The 18,958-nt window shown below is 36.1% G+C and overlaps 1 protein-coding gene across 1 annotated transcript; it reads right to left on the reverse strand.

Annotated features, from left to right (window-relative positions):
• Positions 1 to 6,592: 6,592 nt before the first annotated feature.
• LOC143592826 (protein FAR1-RELATED SEQUENCE 5-like) lies at positions 6,593 to 9,558 on the reverse strand. Its single transcript, XM_077072644.1, has 6 exons — positions 9,550 to 9,558; positions 8,490 to 9,316; positions 8,149 to 8,407; positions 7,480 to 7,808; positions 7,231 to 7,330; positions 6,593 to 7,081 (listed from the first exon to the last, which is right to left on the reverse strand). The coding sequence occupies exons 1-6, from the start codon at positions 9,556 to 9,558 to the stop codon at positions 6,593 to 6,595; spliced, it is 2,013 nt and encodes a 670-aa protein (XP_076928759.1).
• Between the last annotated feature and the right edge of the window lie 9,400 nt (positions 9,559 to 18,958).

The raw sequence follows: 18,958 nt of genomic DNA on the forward strand, positions 1-18,958 counted from the left end.
TCCACCGTCATCGGCGGCAATCGAATCTCCGACTGAACCACCGTCATCGGTGGCGACACTACATATTTCGTTACTGTAAGAACAACCTGTTAATACTAAAAAGAGAAAGGCAACAACCAAATACGTTCTGAAGAAGCGAAAAGAAACTTCAAACGATGGTACATTTTAGGTTTTATTTTTCATTGTGTCTAATGTGTCTTATTGTAACACATTGATTATTGTGTCATTTGTGTGATTAGGCTGTTGTGTCATTGTGTCATATTGGATTATTTGTGTGAGAGTTTGTTGAGATTATTATGTCGTTTGTGTGGTTAGGCTGTTGTGTTATTGTGTTATATTGGATTATTTGTGTGTGAGTTTGTTGAGATTATTGTGTCGTTTGTGTGGTTAGGCTGTTGTGTCATTGTGTCATATTGGATTATTTGTGTGAGAGTTTGTTGAGATTATTGTGTCGTTTGTGTGGTTAGGCTGTTGTGTCATTGTGTCATATTGGATTATTTGTGTGAGAGTTTGTTGAGATTATTGTGTCGTTTGTGTGGTTAGGCTGTTGTGTTATTGTGTTATATTGGATTATTTGTGTGAGAGTTTGTTGAGATTATTGTGTCGTTTATGTGGTTAGGCTGTTGTGTCATTATGTCATATTGGATTATTTGTGTGAGAGTTTGTTGAGATTATTGTGTCGTTTGTGTGGTTAGGCTGTTGTGTCATTGTGTCATATTGGATTATTTGTGTGAGAGTTTGTTGAGATTATTGTGTTGTTTGTGTGGTTAGGCTGTTGTGTCATTGTGTCATATTGGATTATTTGTGTGAGAGTTTTTTGAGATTATTGTGTCGTTTGTGTGGTTAGGCTGTTGTGTCATTGTGTTATGTTGGATTATTTGTGTGAGAGTTTGTTGAGATTATTGTGTCGTTTGTGTGGTTAGGCTGTTGTGTCATTGTGTCATATTGGATTATTTGTGTGAGAGTTTGTTGAGATTATTGTGTCGTTTGTGTGGCTTTTCTTGTAGGTGATGATTTGATGATTCCTATTCAAGTTTTCCGTAACCAAAAAATATCAAAGTCAGACAAAGAAAAAGAACCAACATGTGATAACAAGAAGAAGGAAGAAGTTCCAAGTAAGAAAGAACCGGAAAACAAAAAGAGGAAGTTAGTAGCGGCTGTTATTCCAAAACAGAAACAAGAACCAAAATACTTCCCATTTACACATCAGAAGTTAAAAATGAGGTGTTCGCCATCAAACCTTACTGATTTCATTGATAATTTGAACGATAATCAGAGAAAAACAGTAATTGAGATGGGGTTTGGTGAAACATTTTCAATTAATACACACACAGTCCCTACTGCTTTTGCTTATTGGCTCCTTGAAAACTATGATCCAGTAACAAACTTGGTGTTTGATGGAGTACTTCGTTTCAATATAACAAATACGTTGATCAATGAAGTTTTTGGAATACCAAATGGTGGCGTGAAGGTACAAACAAAGAGAAAACCAAACAAAAAGGATCCTGTTGTAAAAGAATGGAGGAGTCAATTTGGTGATAGCATACCGAGCAAGATATTTGTAAGCTATTTTTTTGATGAAATGAAGAACAGAAAAGACTCATGGAAGGATGTTCAAGCTTAACTTTCTAGTTATGTTTTTCACTGTAATGGGGGAAACGATGATGAGCAATACTGTCAATCAAAGGTTTTTGACATCGGTAACGAAAACACTAACATAAGAAGCTTGAATTGGTGTGACTACATTTTAGAATGTCTCAAAGAAACACGGAAAGGATGGACTAGTGATGTTGACGCATTTTAAAATGGCCCGATGTTGTTACTCGCGGTAAAATAATCAATATATATTACACAAATGAAGTTATATAGTATTCTGATGATTGTTTTTTTATTGTTAACAGATTATATATATCTACCAACGACAGAAACTTTACGCAAAGAAGAAATGGGTTAAAGATTCTAAAATACTTGAAAAGATTGACTTAATTACATTAGTGGAGTTTGAGGAAAACTATCTTATAAAAAAAGAGAAAGACACAATGAAGAAGAAGGTTAAAGAATCGAAAAAGTCATTAAAAGTTGTTATAAAAAAACACAATCAAAGTGATATCCAAGCTAATATTCAAGGTATTAACTTAACATGTTATGTCTAATTATATTTTGTTTCATTCACTATGGTGTAACATGATCATTGTGGAAATGCGATTTGTATTAGAAACAGAGTCAGATGAAGATGAGTCTGATGAAGATGACACAATGGAAACAATGGAAACAGAGTCTGGAAAAAATAACACAATGGAAACAGTGCCTGGAAAATATAACACAATGGAAACAGAGTCTGGTAAAGATGAATCCCTGGAGACAGAGGAGGTATGATAATTAATCATATCTACATTTTCTTAATGTTTTAATTTGTTTAAATTTGTAATTAATAAAAAAATTATCTTTGTTTTACAGATTTTGGCTAATATGTTAATGAAAGAGCTGAAACAGTTTGATGAATATGGGAAGAAAATTGAGTTTTTGTTACAAAAGGGAATTAATCGTTTTTCACAAGGTTCGTTGATCAGACAACAAATAGACGAATGGGAACTTTTGGTAAAGAAGTTTCACAAAAGTGACCAAGATGAAGTTATGCAAGCTAACATGGGTATGAAAAATGGAAATGCTATAGACAGTAACCATTTGAAGTTAGTGGATCACAAATTTTGGAGATTGAACAGATGGAACAACAAGCCATTTCATTAATTAAAAAGAGAAACCTCGTCAACTCTTTTGAGCCCCCAAGTTTTGACTTGCATTTGTCTCAACCAACACCACCAACTCCAGAATCAGAGGTGGGAGCAACAAAAAACACAATGAATAATGAAGCTGGAAAAGAAAAGGGTGCATAGCCCATGGTTGAAGAAGGGCGGGAGAAAAATAAGAACCATGTGGATGAGGTCAAAAAATCATCTAAAGGTATATATGTATTGTGTCATAAAAAGTGTGTTGTGTCATAATATACTGATTGTGTCATATATTAACTGGATTTCAGAAAGCATGAGTTTTGAAGCTGGAAAGAATAAAACTGAAGACATGGCTGCTGAGAAAACAAAGTCGATATCAATAATGTATATCAGGTCAAAAGAAAAGGTTGTAGCACATATTGTTGAAGAAGGGGAAACATAGAAAAAGAAAAATGTGGATGAGGTTAAACAATCGGGTCAAGGTACGTACGTATATATTGTGTTGTGTCATAATCTATTGTGTTATATTTTGATTGTGCCATATTTTAACTTGTTAAAGGCATGAGGAGTTTTGAAGCTAGAAGGAAAAAGAAGGAAGACATGGTTGAGAAAGGGGAAACGCAGAAAAAGAATAATGTGGAAGAGGTTAAACAATCGGGTAAAGGTACGTACGTATATATGGTGTCATGAAGTCTGTTGTGTCATAATCTATTGTGTTATATTTTGATTGTGTCATATTTTAACTTGTAAAAGGCATGGTGAGTGTTGAAGCTGGAAAGAAAAAGAAGGAAGACTTGGTTGAGATAGAAGAAACACAGAAAAAGAAAAATGTGGATGAGGTTAAACAATCGGATCAAGGTACGTACGCATATATTGTGTCATAATATATTGTGTTATATTTTGATTGTGTCATATTTTAACTTGTAAAAGGCATGATGAGTATTGAAGCTGGAAAGAAAAAGAAGGAAGACTTGGTTGAGAAAGAAGAAACACAGAAAAAGAAAAATGTGGATGAGGTTAAACAATCGGGTCAAGGTACGTACGCATATATTGTGTCATAATCTATTGTGTTATATTTTGATTGTGTCAATTTTAACTTGTTAAAGGCATGATGAGTATTGAAGCAGGAAAGAAAAAGAAGGAAGACTTGGTTGAGAAAGAAGAAACACAGAAAAATGTGGATGAGGTTAAGCAATCGGGTCAAGGTACATACACATATATTGTGTCATAATCTATTGTGTTATATTTTGATTGCGTCATATTTTAACTTGTAAAAGGCATGATGAGTGTTGAAACTGGAAAGAAAAAAGGAAGACTTGGTTGACAAAGAAGAAACACAGAAAAATGTGGATGAAGTTAAGCAATCGGGTCAAGGCACGTACGTATATATTGTGTCATAAAAGTCTGTTGTGTCATAATCTACTGTGTTATATTTTGATTGTGTCATATTTTAACTAGATGAAGGTATTGAACAAGTTGTTGACGTTGATAAAACAATAAAGAATTTACCAATCCTTCAAATAGAAGTAAATGACTACATCACACCAGTTAAAAATGTTATTATTGCCGAACCAATTTCAGGTGTAAAACCGCAATAGAATGAGGAACATGGCCAAAAAAAGACCTACAAGAGTTAGGAATTTAGCTGAAGCACTGTGTTCTCCTTTCGCTCGAAGACAAGTTGTAATGACAAACAAAAGGACACAATCTGAGAATAATGTTTCATATATTTACAGGGACTGAAGACATTTGGTACAACACCTTTTAATTTTATTACAAAAGTTAGCACAATGATCTTTGTATAGTTACTATATTAATTGCTATCCGTTTTTTTCCAGGGATTTTATATTCTTGATTAAAGATGTTATATCAACGCCAAGAGTTGAAATGGAAAGCTTGATGCCAGGAGTTGAATTACATGCCAATGTTATAAATGCGTGGTCACATATTTTAAACAATGAAGAGAAGACTAGGGGAAAGAAATCTGTACATCGTCTGTTTTGCAATGTCCCAATGATTGTAAGTACATTGTGTCATTGTGTCATTGTGGGTCATATGATATGTTTTGTGTAATATTTACATATTTTTCCTTATCTAATACTATTGTATATAGTTTAACTTTAATGCAGATGAGGGGAACAGATCTGATCAGTTCAGGAGTAAAATGACTGAACTTTTAAAGAAAGAAAAAATGGAAACTATTGAAGACATTGATATTGTATTTGTACCAATTATTCAGGCACACCACTTTTATATCATCTGCTTTAACCTAAAAGACATAAGGATTGTTCTCATTGACAACATTGCATCAACTTTAAGCTGTGAAGAGAAATACAATGGTTACGAAAAAAAAACAGTAAGTATACAAAATCGATCATATTTCACGCCTATTTTCTTTTTGTTTTGAGAAAACACAAACTAATTTTTTGTTTTTTTTTTCAGAAACAAGCTTTTGAAGCTTACCTTGATCATATATCACATCCGAAGGCAATCCTTATGAAAGCTGCAAAAATTGAAGAATTGCAAATGCCATGGAAAACCTCAACTAATTAAATTGATTGTGGGATTTTTTTGATGAGGCATATGGAGGCTTATAAGGGTGAGGAAGCGAATAATTGGATATGTGGATTCTTAAAGGAGGAAACCAAAAAGCAAGAGGCGCAAATCATTGATTTACGCAAAAAGTATGCTGCTAAGATTTCTTTGCGTGACATAAATGAGAACAAAAACTTTGTTATAGAAAGGGTTAAACTTTACATGGCAAAATCAGCAGCAGAAAGAAAAAAACTCCAAAGTAAGGCGAAAAAGAGAATACTCAAAAGGTTGGCTATAGAGAAGTAGATTGAAGACAGAAGGTATGGTTGGTATGTGTTTTTGTTTTTTTGGTTTGTCTTTAGCAAATGACAGAATGTATTTTGGTTTGTCTTGAATGTTATATGAAACATGCATTGTATGATCGTATTTGTCAATCTTAATATTTACTATGTTTATGGCACAATGACCATGTTAAAATTGATTTTGAATGGTTTATGACAGCTGAAGTATAAAAGACAGAAATACGACACAATGAGAATTTGACACAATGACCGTTATTACACAATGTATAAAATATGACACAATGACCATGTTAAAATTGATTAGTTTGAATAGTTTATGACAACTGAAGTATAAAAGGCTGAAGTATAAAAGCCAGAAATATAACACAATGAGAATTTGACACAATGACCATTATTACACAATGTATAAAATATGACACAATGACCATGTTAAAATTGATTAGTTTGAATGGTTTATGACAGCTGAAGTATAAAAGCTAGAAATATGACACAATGAGAATTTGCTTCTTTCTCTTTAATGCTTAAAGATTTAGACCAAAAACATTCCAGTATAACACAATGACCATTATAACACAATATATAAAATATGACACAATGTGAATTTGACACAATGACCATTATTACACAATAAAACTTCTGAACTGGTTGTTGCTTCTTTCTCTAATGCTTAACATTGAAACCAAAAACATTCCAGTATGACACAATGACCATTATAACACAATATATAAAATATGAGTCAATGACCATTATAACACAATAAAAGCTAAAAGTAAGCCACTCAATTCAGACACAAAAAAATCCAGTACGACACAATGAGAATTAGATACAATGACCATTATTAAACAATAAACTAAAGTAAAAATTTATTGAGACTCTGAATCTTGCAAACAAGAAACTCCTGAACTGGTTGTTGCTTCTTTCTCTTTAACACTTTTTAAGTATAACTTGCAAGTGCGTATATTGTGACCTACACCTTTGCAGAAACCACATCCCCTTTGTTTGTCCCCAGCTTTACTAATTGCTATCTCACGAGCTGACTTGAAACGTATGACTCCCACAACCTTTTGTTCTTGTTCTAACAGGATTTCTGATTGTAACACTACATGGTTCTCTCATTCCAGTCATTTCTGCAAATCTATCTCTCCTGCTAGGGGGCGGGGCAACAACTTGAGCCTTATCAGCCTTTGACATGTAATCTTTGACATAATCTCTATAAAGACACAATTGTTCTTTGTTACTAACCAATTTATTTATATTATACTCATGAGCAAACCTAAGTTGACGAAGAACAGCTTCAACATCTGCACGATTTTCCCCAAACTCTTCGGGCCTAAAAGAAGAAAGTGACGTATTTGAAATAGCTTCCTTTCTCCATCGCCTAACAATATACTTTTTTGGGAATTCTGTTATGAAACTAATTCTAAGAACATAAAAAATATGTCTACATAGTAATCCGAACAATTCAAATCTTCGGCAGCTGTATGATATTGTTTGATCTGCACCTCGATACATAACCTACACAAAAAGAACACAAACAAAAAGGATTAACAGAAAATACACAATTATTACAACAAAGCAAAAAAGAAAAGATATAATAACACAATGAATAATATTAAATATTACACAATGAATAGCAAATATAAGAAACAAAAATAAAAAGAAACATGAACTGAAACCTCAAAAAATGTAGAGCATGGCTGCTTCAAATCCTCAATTTCAAACTTCAAAAAATCACCAACAGGTTGTCTAGTAACAGAAGCACAACTATGAATACCATCATCTATCTCCAGTTGTTGATAAAAAAAATCGTCCGTGTAAAAATTTTTGCAGCCTGACTCTCAAGAATGAAAGTTGGATTCAAAAATCCAGGAACGGTGTATCGAGAGTGGTGATCATTTCCTCTATGCTCATACCATTGGGACTCAACTGCCGCTTCAAAGTGACTAAAAAACTCAACTAATGTTGACCTTTGATTACAAAACTGGTTAAAAAAATGGTTCTCACTTTCGGATCTTGACGTGGTACGCATAAGTCCAGAAAAATTCTCTTGTAGATAATACGCATGTATCCAGTCTTTTATAATCTTATAAAGATCAGCCAACCACTCATGATCACTTAAGCTATATTCATAAAGAATTGAGGGCCATTTTTCTTCAAACTCATCCGTTGTAATAGAATCTGTCCACACAATCTGAGCTAATTTTTCTTTGAACTCAGCAACATTAGGCGTCGCAGGCCCAACCTACAAATAATTGAACATGAAAAAAGACACAGTGCATAAATATGACACAATACATAAACAGAGTAATGCATAAAATATAACACAATGCATAAATATGACACAATACAGAAACAGAGTAATGCATAAAATATGACACAATGCATAAATATGACACAATGCATATTTGAACATGAAAAAAGACACAATTCATAAATATGACACAATACAGAAACAGAGTAATGCATAAAATATGACACAATGCATATTTGAACATGAAAAAAGACACAATGCATAAATATGACAGAATACAAAAATAGAGTAATGCATAAAAATGACAAAATGCATAAATATGACACAATACCTTACTAGTCACTTTCTCCCAAATATGCCACATACATAATCTATGTCGGCTATTTGGAAAAACATCCTGAATAGCCCTCTTCATAGTAGCATCTTGGTCAGTAACAACTACTTTAGGTGCAGAACCAAAGGCATGAACATATGACCTCAATAACCACCTGTATGTGTCAGCAGTTTCAGATCCAAGAAGCGCAGCACCAAGTGTAATATTATTATTGTGGTTATCTATACCGGTGAAAGGGACAAACACCATATCATACCTAGAAAACAAAATCAAAAAGTTAAAAACAAAAAAAATTACACAATGAACGAAGAAAGACACAATGAAATTTTGAGTCTTACTTGTTTGATCGATAGGTCGCATCAAACCCTACAACATCACCAAAAACCAAGTAACTTTTCTTTGAATACTCATCAGCCCAGAACAACCCACCTAAAGTCCCATCTTCTTTAATAGTGTAATCAAATGAAAAATTGGGACAATGCTTCTTTTTCTTCTCAAGACGTTTAATTACCATATCCGCATCGTATTCACTAATGTATTCACATTGACGCGTCTTAAAATTCTTAAAGTCGTTCTTTGTTGCACCTACCTGCTCATAACCACCATACAAACTCTTCAAAATATTAAATGCTCTAACAGGCCCTAGATTTACTTGAGACAATGCTTGAATAGCACTTTCTTTTACATAATCTACCCTTCTCATAGATGTTAAAAACTGAATATCATCTTTATGCACGAAACTGTGGTTATGCTCTTCTTCAAAAACATAAACCTCATACTTGTTGTTATCATTCAACCTAAACTTAATATGCGCACCGCATCCGGTTGTCTTTGATGGTTTCCTACGCTTTCTTTTACCATTATTTGCATCATCTAATGTACTATACTCACTTCCACTTTTAAACCCTTCCTTAGAACAAACATAATACTTCAACTTCAGAAGACCATGATTAGTGTATGCACTATTCTTTCTAACACTAAAACCACTAGCATGAGCATAGCTAACATAAAAACCATAGGCAAGCTCAACAGATTCAAACACCATACCTTTAACAGGTTTAAGTGATTGACTAACAACAGGTTTGTAATATATTTTTCCAGATCTCGGGGATACACGTTCTTCACCAAGTTCATTGTAAACTCCAACATCTAAATCAATAAAACTCTGTTAAGTATACACAAATTTCAATATAAAATATAACACAATGCTAGCAGAAACTTAATTTATCAGTAAGACACAATGATTTTACAAACGAAAATCAAAATAATACAATAAAAATCGATTTATCAAATTGAAGCAACACATTAAATCGATTCAATACACTTTGAAATCAAAAATCGGATGAAAATAAACTGAATCAATCAATTGAATCAAAATAAATTGAGAAAAAATCGTACCAGATCCATCATCGTTCATGGCAGAGTTTGTATCTGAATTCGTACCAAATCCTTAATCGTTCATAGCTTGAGTTTGTAATCTTCTATTTGATTTCACCGATATGTATAATTTGTTTAGATCTGTAGATCTTTCTTATTGATGGTCTGGGTTTAGAAAATAAAACAATAAAGTACCAAAAATACCCTTACTTCCTAAAATCAGTCCTAAAATCAGTTTGATAAGAAGATTTTCATGTGTCATAATCCTATTCCTTCTCACCCTTCTCATTTTTTAATCCCTTTGTATTTTAACTTTACCCTAACTTCATAAACCAGTTCGCTTTTTGATGTAGGATCAATACACTTGTTGTTACTCTTTGGTTAATGATTATTATTGCGCATTGCAACGTGGTATGTTATTGTTTTTTTATAATTAGTTATTAACAAAAATTAATAGGCAGATATATTTTTGAAGATACGGTCAACAAACATAGAATGTCTAGGTACTCCGTACGGAGTGACCCAATGAAAAAAAGCCACCGCTAGCTGCCCAACTTAGCCGTACGGAGCCCTTAAATGCCTCCTAGTTACCTTCAGTTTCGGGGAAAACCCACATACCAAAGGCCCACTGGTGGTAAAAACCGGGATGCCCTCATGATTGAACTGCAAAGATCTCAGTCTTCTTTCATTGAGCCACCCATGCCCCCCCCTAAAGTGTTGTAAATGAGGATTGAACTTGGGTCTTCATAGAGAAACTTAATATTCAACATCTCTATTAACCATCTTTGCCGCCTGAACCAAGTTACTTATATGTTTTTGGCCTTACTAACAACCACCTTCAATCAAGGTCATCCACCCGTTCAGACCGCCTATAAATGGGCTTGTTATTGCTGATCGCGTTTCCGAAGCTGTTCATTTTTTCAAGAAATTGCTTTGAGACATACTTTGCGAGCATGATCAGTTTTTGTATGGTTCCGTTATTAATGGGCTTTGAAAAGCAGGTAACACTAGCAAGGCTCTTGAATTGCTTAGGTTCATGGAATCATGCTCTTGTAAACCCCGTGTACTACATTACAATACAATCATTGATAGCTTTCACAAAGACAAAATGGTTGATCATGCATTAGAGTTGTTGACCAAGATGACTGAAAAGGGTGTCCTTCCAGGCGTTATCGCTTGCAACTCTTTGATTCAGGGTCTATGTAACTTGGGTCAAGAGACGGAAGGTGCAAACATGTTGATGGATATGGAGAAGGAAGGAGTGTCTCCAAGAGTGGATACCTTTACTATCTTGGAGTGTCTCCAAGAGTGGATCTGTAAAAGGCGCGGAGCTTGCTGTACAAGCAATGGTACAGAGAGGACTGCGTCCGGATATTATCACATATAGCAACCTGATAAATGGATATTGTATGCAGTAAGAAGAAGGAAATTGATAAGGCTAGACATCTATTTCAGGAAATGTGGGAAGGCTAACTTGGCTATGGATTTGTATGATGAACTTATTTTGAAAGGATTGGAACCAACTGTTAGGACATATACAGTGATGATACGTGTGTGTTGCCAAGAAGGGTTATTGGTTAAGGGTAAACAACCATTCAAAAGCTAAGAAAAGATGACAAAATACCTAAAAACCCAAGTTTTAGTATTTTATAAAAGTTCAAAAATAGGTTTGGGGCTTTAGCTCAATATTAAAAAAACTGAAGTTTTTTGGCCGCCTTGCAATGGGGTAAAGACAAAATTAGGTCAACCGGGACACCGGTTTTATCAGTAGTCTGGCCTTTAACAGAGCTTCAAACACAGTGAACCTAATGAGATGTCTTACTCATCTACGTGACCCTCAATGTGAGCTCCTCTTGCTTCGCTCTTGTATCGGGGTTGCTAAATTGTCATTTGGTCTCCGAACATGCTAGCCTATGTTTGTTAAGAATGACGTCTCTGTTTTTGACAACGGGCTCTAAGAGGTGGTCGAGAATATTGTGGTATGTGGGGACCCATTTTTTGGGGATTTCAATGGAGGCTAGCCTCTCTCCCGATCCGTTTTGGGGGCTTCGGTTTATATTCAGCTGAAGATGTTTCCACATACGCTTTCGTAGAATCGAGAGCACAATCTTGTAAGTTACAGGACTACATTTTTCGGGATTGTGGTATTTATTGATGGTTTGGATTAGGATTATTGGTGTGTGTTGGATTGTTTGCATTGTTCCCTTCCCGATCTTGATCATGGCGGGTTGGCTAATAAGGACACCATCCCTAAAGTCCAACATGATTTGGTGAGTTCTCTTTGTAGTAAAATCGTTCATAGTTTGGGTGAGAAGTTTAACTTATCAACTCGTCAAAGAGCGGTGTTAGAATGCCTTCAGGCTCCCCATGCTCAAGATTTATTGACCGTAATCCCATCGAAGGTTTAGGGCATCACATGTCAACAGTAGAGTATCGGGCCATTCTTTATTATCGTTTGATGATCCCACTGTTCCTAGTTGATGTGCCATGTCCGGTTTGTCGTAAAGTTTATTTGGATAATTTTGGTGAACATGCCGTTCATTGCAAGGAGCTTTCGGGTTTTAAATATAGACATGATTTTTGTCAGAGATGCCCTTTATGATGTGTTAAAACAAGCGAGGATCTCGGCAAAAAGAGCTCCTGTTAATATCCTGTCAGATTCCCTAGAAGAGATGTCTACTCTCCGGCCAGCAGGCGTTCTTGTGTTTGGATAAGCAGGAGGAAGCACGCTTGTATAGATTTTACTAGAGTATCCCCCCGTTGTCGGGCTTAGGATACCGGGTTTGTTGTTAGACATGCTATGTTAAAGGCGGAATTTAGAAAAAATTCTAAGTATGAGAAAGCATGTGTCGAGTAACACGTCTTCATTCTTTTTGCTTTTGATACATATGAGTCTGCCCCCCTCCCCGAAATCTATTACGCTTCTTAAAAGAGTTCAACGGGTCATGCATAGTAACTTATCGACGCCAAAGAGCTATAACTTTGTTAATAAACTCTCTCATGGAATTCCCAGCAACGGAAGACGTTGAAAATGTTAATTTCTCGCCCAATATCACTACGAAGATTTCAAACCCTAAAAATGTGGGAGAAGGAAGAAAGAAATGCATGGATATTTGAAAATTTTGTGAAGACAAATAGCTATGGTTGAATAAATACGGGCAATGATCCTTTATATTTAGGATGTGGATATGATTGCGCTTGACAAGTTGCACCACGTCCTATCAAACTAGGCATGCTGACGTCAGAAGACAACTGTATAATATAATCAATGTAACATGGGTCACAACTGTTATATTTTGGGGACAATTGTTGTGGGTCAAAATCTCTCTTAAGGATCATGAGTCTCAGTATCCTGCCAGCAGGGATCCCAAACAAGTTCGGTATCCTGAACCTATAATTTTGTTCACTAACGGCTATAATTTTGCAAGTCTTCACTGAAAACTTAATTGACACTAGAAGATCATTAAATGCTTGGTCAAACCTCTGGAACATGTCTTGTAACCGCCAAGGTTAATGATTGCATTAAAAGAGTCTTTAATGGCCGGGATCCTCCCTGTCGGTTACGATTGCGATGAATATTACAGCTGAAACAACCCAATAACAACTACCAACGGATAGTAGCTCGTTACTTGATCAAACATGGCGTGGAGACAAAGCAGACTTGGTCCAACGACACTCTTGAAGACATATTTAATAGCTTTTATTGTCTAGATAATCATTTTTACTATATAATAATGTTGGTGCAGGATGCTAGTAGTTCATTAGTCTTTAGCTTATCATGTTTGTAATTAGTATATTGTTTGTTACGTTTTGGTGAACTTGATGGTTAATGTTTTAGTTATTAGCGAAGTTAGCCAGTAGCGAAGTTAGGGACAACTTCGCAAGTGTGTTTGGCGAAGTTGTCGAGGTTCTATATAACCTAACTTCGGCCTTTATGTTTCGTAAGTTTTTTTGGGTCATAACTTGTGGACGGCTGGCTTATCGATTAAGAGCTCTAGAAGCTAATAACAATTAAGTCTTTGTTTTACGTGTTCGTGTTTAGTGTGTGTTCGTTTTGTTATCTCGTTTATACACTCGTAATCGTATACTTAGGGGTTTCCGCACCCTCCGTGTACGAGATACTCCTGTGTAGATCCTGCTGGGAACCTACAATTGGTATCAGAGCTTTTGCTCGTGATTGTGTGGTTCGGGATTATCACACGAATGTTAAAATTGTTCGGCTAGACTTTTTGCGGAATTGCTTAACGTAAAATACTGTTCGTTTAGACCTCTCTTCTACCATACTACCCTAGTCACGCACCATCTTACCATTAAACCCTTCGAAATCAAAGAAACAGTCTCATAATCAGATCCAATTGACTAGCGAATTTGCCCTCAGTCCTAAGTAGGGTTTTGGCGAAGATATGTAATCTTGAGAAGTTGTTCCTCTGGCGAATATAAGGGACAACGATGTTAAAATGGAAAATTATTTAACTTCTCCCTAAGCGAAGTTATCACATAGGCGAAGTTATCCTACCTTCGCCATCCACTGTTCACATAATACATTTTGAATTAGTTTTAGTTCTCGTTTCGGTTATATATGACTTCGACAAACATCACTGAACTGGTAAAGATGGAGGTTGAAGCTGGGTCAGCGACTAAAGCTCCAAAGTTACTTAAAGGCACTGATTTTGTTGCTTGGAAAGACAGGTTTGAGCAGTACGTGAAGTACCTGGATGCAAAGATGTGGGTATGCATTCAGGATGGTTATATTCCTCCAACAACGGAATTTGAAGGTCGTGAGAAATTAAAGAAATATAATAAGATGGAGGATGATGAGAAGAAGATGTATGAAGCAGAAATTAAAGCATTAGCAGCCATAACTATGGCACTGCCTTAAGAGATTCTACACACATTTAGAAAGTACAAGTCTGCTAGAGAATTGTGGGAAGCATTGGAAAACCGTTATGAAGGAAATGTAGGAATTAGAAATTCAAAAACAAAATTTTTGAAAAATCAATTCTTAGTGTTCAAGTACTTAAAGAATGAATCACTTGATGAAATCATCACAAGATACTATCATTTGATGACCGAGTTGAACAACTACTCCATAAAGTATACTGAAAGTGAGATTGTGGAATAACTTCTGGATGCTCTTCCACCAAAATGGGAGATGTACACAGTTTTGATGAGAGAAGATAAAGAGTTTGAAAGTTTTGATTTGTTAAGGTGGTCAACAAGTTACGTAACTATGAGCTGAATATGATAAGGAAAGAGACGCTTACTGATCAGGTTCAGGATCCGTGAATGTATAGTGCAAAAGGCTCTCCATTCTCAAACTCTAAAACAGAATCAGCTGCTTATAACTCAGGTGGCGAAACAAACTCTACTCACGATGGTCATGTGGTGATGAACATGGATGGAGATATATGCTTTGTTGCTAGTGGAAGTACTTCCTCAAAACCTCAATCTTCAGTTGGTAACTCTTCCGCAAGTTCTTCAAATGTGAATTACTCAAAGATGCCTATGAGTGTAAAATATGTTGAACAACAATTTGCACTTTATGCCTCTTTTATTGCTTCTTATGATAACTTCATCAAAGGAAAGATAGTTGACCCTGCAACCTTGGATGAGGATTATGATCAGATAGATGCTGATGACATGGAGGAGATGGATCTGCAGTGACAAATGGCTATGATAGTGAGAAGGGTGAAAAGGTTTATGAAGAAGACAGAAAGAAAGTTCGTGGGAGAGAGACCGGGTTTGACAAGTCCAAAGTTCGTTATTACAACTGTCAACAAAATGGTCACTTTTCAAGAGAGTGTATTAATGAAAGAGTTGAAAGAATTCAAAATAAGCCTACTCATCAGAATGGGAATGGAAATGGTGCTGAGACAAGAGCCATGGTGTCTCAATAGGATGGTGGATATAATTGGAACATCCAAGTGGAGGAGGTGATTGAACAAGCTAATCTGGTGAACATTGTGACTGGAAGATGTGAAAAGGAACCAGTGGAGGACCAAGCGTAAATGGCAGAAGTGAATGATCAGCTCTCAGAGGTATGTTCTGAACCTCAGTGTGAACAATGTGAGAAATTGTTTGAACAATTGAATGCTTTAACCGATCAGTATGTAAGTTTGGAAATGAATTAAAATGTTTGAAAGAAGAACACCACTTTTCTAAACAAAAGGAAAATAGTTAATCGGTAAAAATAAAAGCTGGTGAAAAAGACATAAGATGCCTTAAGGCCACACTAGCTGAGAAAATACAAATAATTGACTTAAGTTATGAGGTAGTGGAAGAAAAGACCAAACTTATAGCTGAAAAGGACAAACAGATAGCTAATTATCAAGTAAAAGTGGTAGAACTAAATAGAAAACTTGAACAGTTTAGGAAATCTTCCATGATGCTTAATCATGTCCTAAGTGTTCAACGTTCTCCTAACGATAAAGGGGGGGGGGGATCAGATTCTAGGAAGTTCCACCACCTTTTAATAATAACTATACTTATAATCATTGTAATCAGCCATCTGTATGTGTTGAGACTAATCAGACCGTAACGGGTAACATAAACTTCGAAACTCCACCCGTTAAGGTCCAAACAAGCGATACCAAAGTTAATGTAACCAATCATGAGAAGGTTGATAGGGATATTAATGAATCAGTTCTGACAAATTCTCCAGTCATGAATCAAGAGTCCAAGTCTAAGAAGTTTGTTGACACTGGTAAGGTAGATGATGAAGTTGTGTTACTAAATAGGGGGGAGAATGATACTTTTAGTGAAAAGACATCGTCTTTATACCCATTCGTCCCCCCTATGTGAAACAAAGTATTAGTAAACCATTCTCATCTTCTGCGGCTACTCCTGAAAAGGATGTTCGGATGAAAACAAATAGTCCGAAAAAAAGTTGCTTTAGATGCCATAACAAAGGAAACGTTGTCAGTACTTGTCCTGTGAAAAGAAAGAAATCTAAAGGTATGAGACCAACCAAAACTGAGAATAAAACGAAACCTAAAACTGGTGTTGGAAAAAATGTCAAATCTACTAACATTAAACATTGGCAAACCCAAGATTCCTAAGAAACCAACCTCGCTTTTTCCCAGTTAATCATAGAACGCGTGACTTTGAATCATCCGAAACTTTTAATGCTAGAAACTTAAGGATGTTTGGCTGGTCTCATAATCGTTTCTCTAGAAATCGTCCTGTCAGATCAAATGGCAACTTTACTCAAAGGAATGTTAGGAAACCAAAGAGTTGGATGCCGGTTAACAGGTTTGAACAACCCAAGACCAGGAGGTCTTGGGTCCCCCGCTTTTAAAAAATTTCTTTAACTTTGCAGGAACAGTCGAATAGGACTTTGAACAACATGTGGGTTGTCGACAGTGGCTGTTCCCGACACATGACGGGTAACAAGAAATTGTTACGTGATTGGATGGCTGTACAAGGAGGAAGAGTAAGTTTTGCAGGGGAAGGTGGAGGAAACATTTCAGGCATAGGTACCGTTACTAACAGAAAGAACAAGTTGGAGAAGGTTAAAATTGTGGAAGAATTATCTTGTCAAGAATGGTTTGGTGCTAGGGGTTCCATTGAAGAATTTCAATTTTGAAGATCAATGTTTGTCATGCAAGAAAGGAAGACAGCACAAGAAACCACATCACTCCAAGCAGATTAACTCAATTGTCACACCTATGGACTTGCTTCACATGGATCTCTTCGGTCCCATAAATGTTAAAAGTTTAGGTGGAACATCTTATTGCTTAGTAGTGACTGATGACTACTCACGATAATCGTGGGTGTATTTTCTGAAAGCTAAGGATGAAACAGTGCAGTTGGTAATTAATCTGGTTACCAAAGTAGAAAATATTGTTGGTGGAAAGGTCAAGTTCATCAGAAGCGATAACGACACAGAGTTCAAGAACTATCAAATGGAGATGTTTTGTTTGCACAAAGGGATAGAGCATCAGTTTAGCGCACCATATACTCCACAATTGAATGAAGTGGCTGAAAGGAAGAATTGAACACTAATCGAGGGCGCCAGGACTATGCTGGCAGATGCTAAACTTCCCGTGGTGTTCTGGGCTGAGGCTGTCGCCATAGCCTACTATATCCTTAATCGTGTTTTGACTATATAGAAGAAAGGGTGGCCACTCAGATGCTATTTGATGAAGAGGCCATCATGCATCGCCCAAAGTTTGAAGATAAACAATCAAACGTGTCTAGTGCGGTAGAAACACCTGCTGTCTCAAGTGATGATGACTTCATAAATCCTTTTCACACTCAACATAATTCAAATGAACTTACTCCTAATCTGGGTGAAGACTTGGAAGTTGCTCCTGTACAAACCACAAGAATCCACAAGAATTATCCCCTGGAGAATGTGATTGGTAATCCTTCCGATAGAGTACGAACCAGAAGTAGCTTGGAAGAAAATACATGTGTGTATGTGAGCATTAAAGACACTGGTATTATGAATGGATGCTTGTATGCATGCTTTATCAGTCAAACAGAACCGAAAAACTATCAGATGGCGTTGAAGGATAGCTCTTGTGTCGAAGCCATGTAGGAAGAATTGCCTCAGTTTAACAAAATGGAGATATGGCAGTTGGTTGAGAAGCCACAAGATGTGCATGCAATAGGTACTAAGTGGGTATTCAAATGCAAAAGAGATGAGAAAGGGGTAATCGTCCGGAACAAGGCGAGATTGGTAGTCAAGGGATTTAATCAACAAGAAGGGATCGACTACAATGAGGTGTTTGTTTCTGTGGCAAGACTGGAGGCAATTCGACTTTTATTGGCCTTCGCTGCTCACAATGAGATGAAGGTGTTTCTGCTAGATGTTAAGAGTGCTTTTTTGAATGGTAAGGTTGACGAAGTGGTATATGTCGAGCAACCTCCAAGCTTTCCAGATCCAGATTTTCCAGATCATGTGTACAAACTCAACAAAGCATTATATGGTCTACATCAAGCTACACGGGCTTGGTACGCAACTTTATCTGATTACCTGCTGGAGAATGGCTTTGTGAGAGGAAAGATTGACAGTACGCTGTTTGTGAAGTGGATCTGGAAGGACTTTCTTCTTGTCCAGGTCTATGTGGACGATATTATCTTCGAGGCATCAAAGATTTCTATGTGTCAGGAATTTGAAGCGGTCATGAAGAAAAGATTTGAGATGAGCGCCATGGGTGAACTAACTTTCTTTTTGGGTTTACAGGTAGATCTGAAGAAGGATGGAATGTTTATTCATCAAACTAAATATGTTCACAACGTGCTCAAATGATTCAAGATGGAAGAAAGCACTTCGTATGATACTCCAATCTGTGTCAACCACAAAGTGGGTGCTGACTCTGACATCGATGAAGATGTGGATCCCTCTCAATATCTTGCAATAATAGGTTCTTTAATGTATCAAACAGCTTCTAGACCTGATATTATGTTTGCAGTTTGTATTTAT

The sequence above is a fragment of the Bidens hawaiensis genome, unplaced genomic scaffold, assembly GCF_021521415.1.
Source record: "Bidens hawaiensis isolate Kalapana, Puna unplaced genomic scaffold, B.hawaiensis_p1.1 tig00041267_1, whole genome shotgun sequence".
NCBI lineage: Eukaryota > Viridiplantae > Streptophyta > Magnoliopsida > Asterales > Asteraceae > Bidens > Bidens hawaiensis.

Bases quoted from the DNA above. Each gene is read 5' to 3' on its own strand.
- LOC143592826 (XM_077072644.1), bottom strand. The intron at 8,408-8,489 runs GTAAGACTCAAA...TTTGTTTTCTAG, and splicing joins GCGACCTATCGATCAAACAA to GTATGATATGGTGTTTGTCC. The intron at 7,331-7,479 runs GTATGAGCATAG...TGGTATTCATAG, and splicing joins GCGGCAGTTGAGTCCCAATG to TTGTGCTTCTGTTACTAGAC.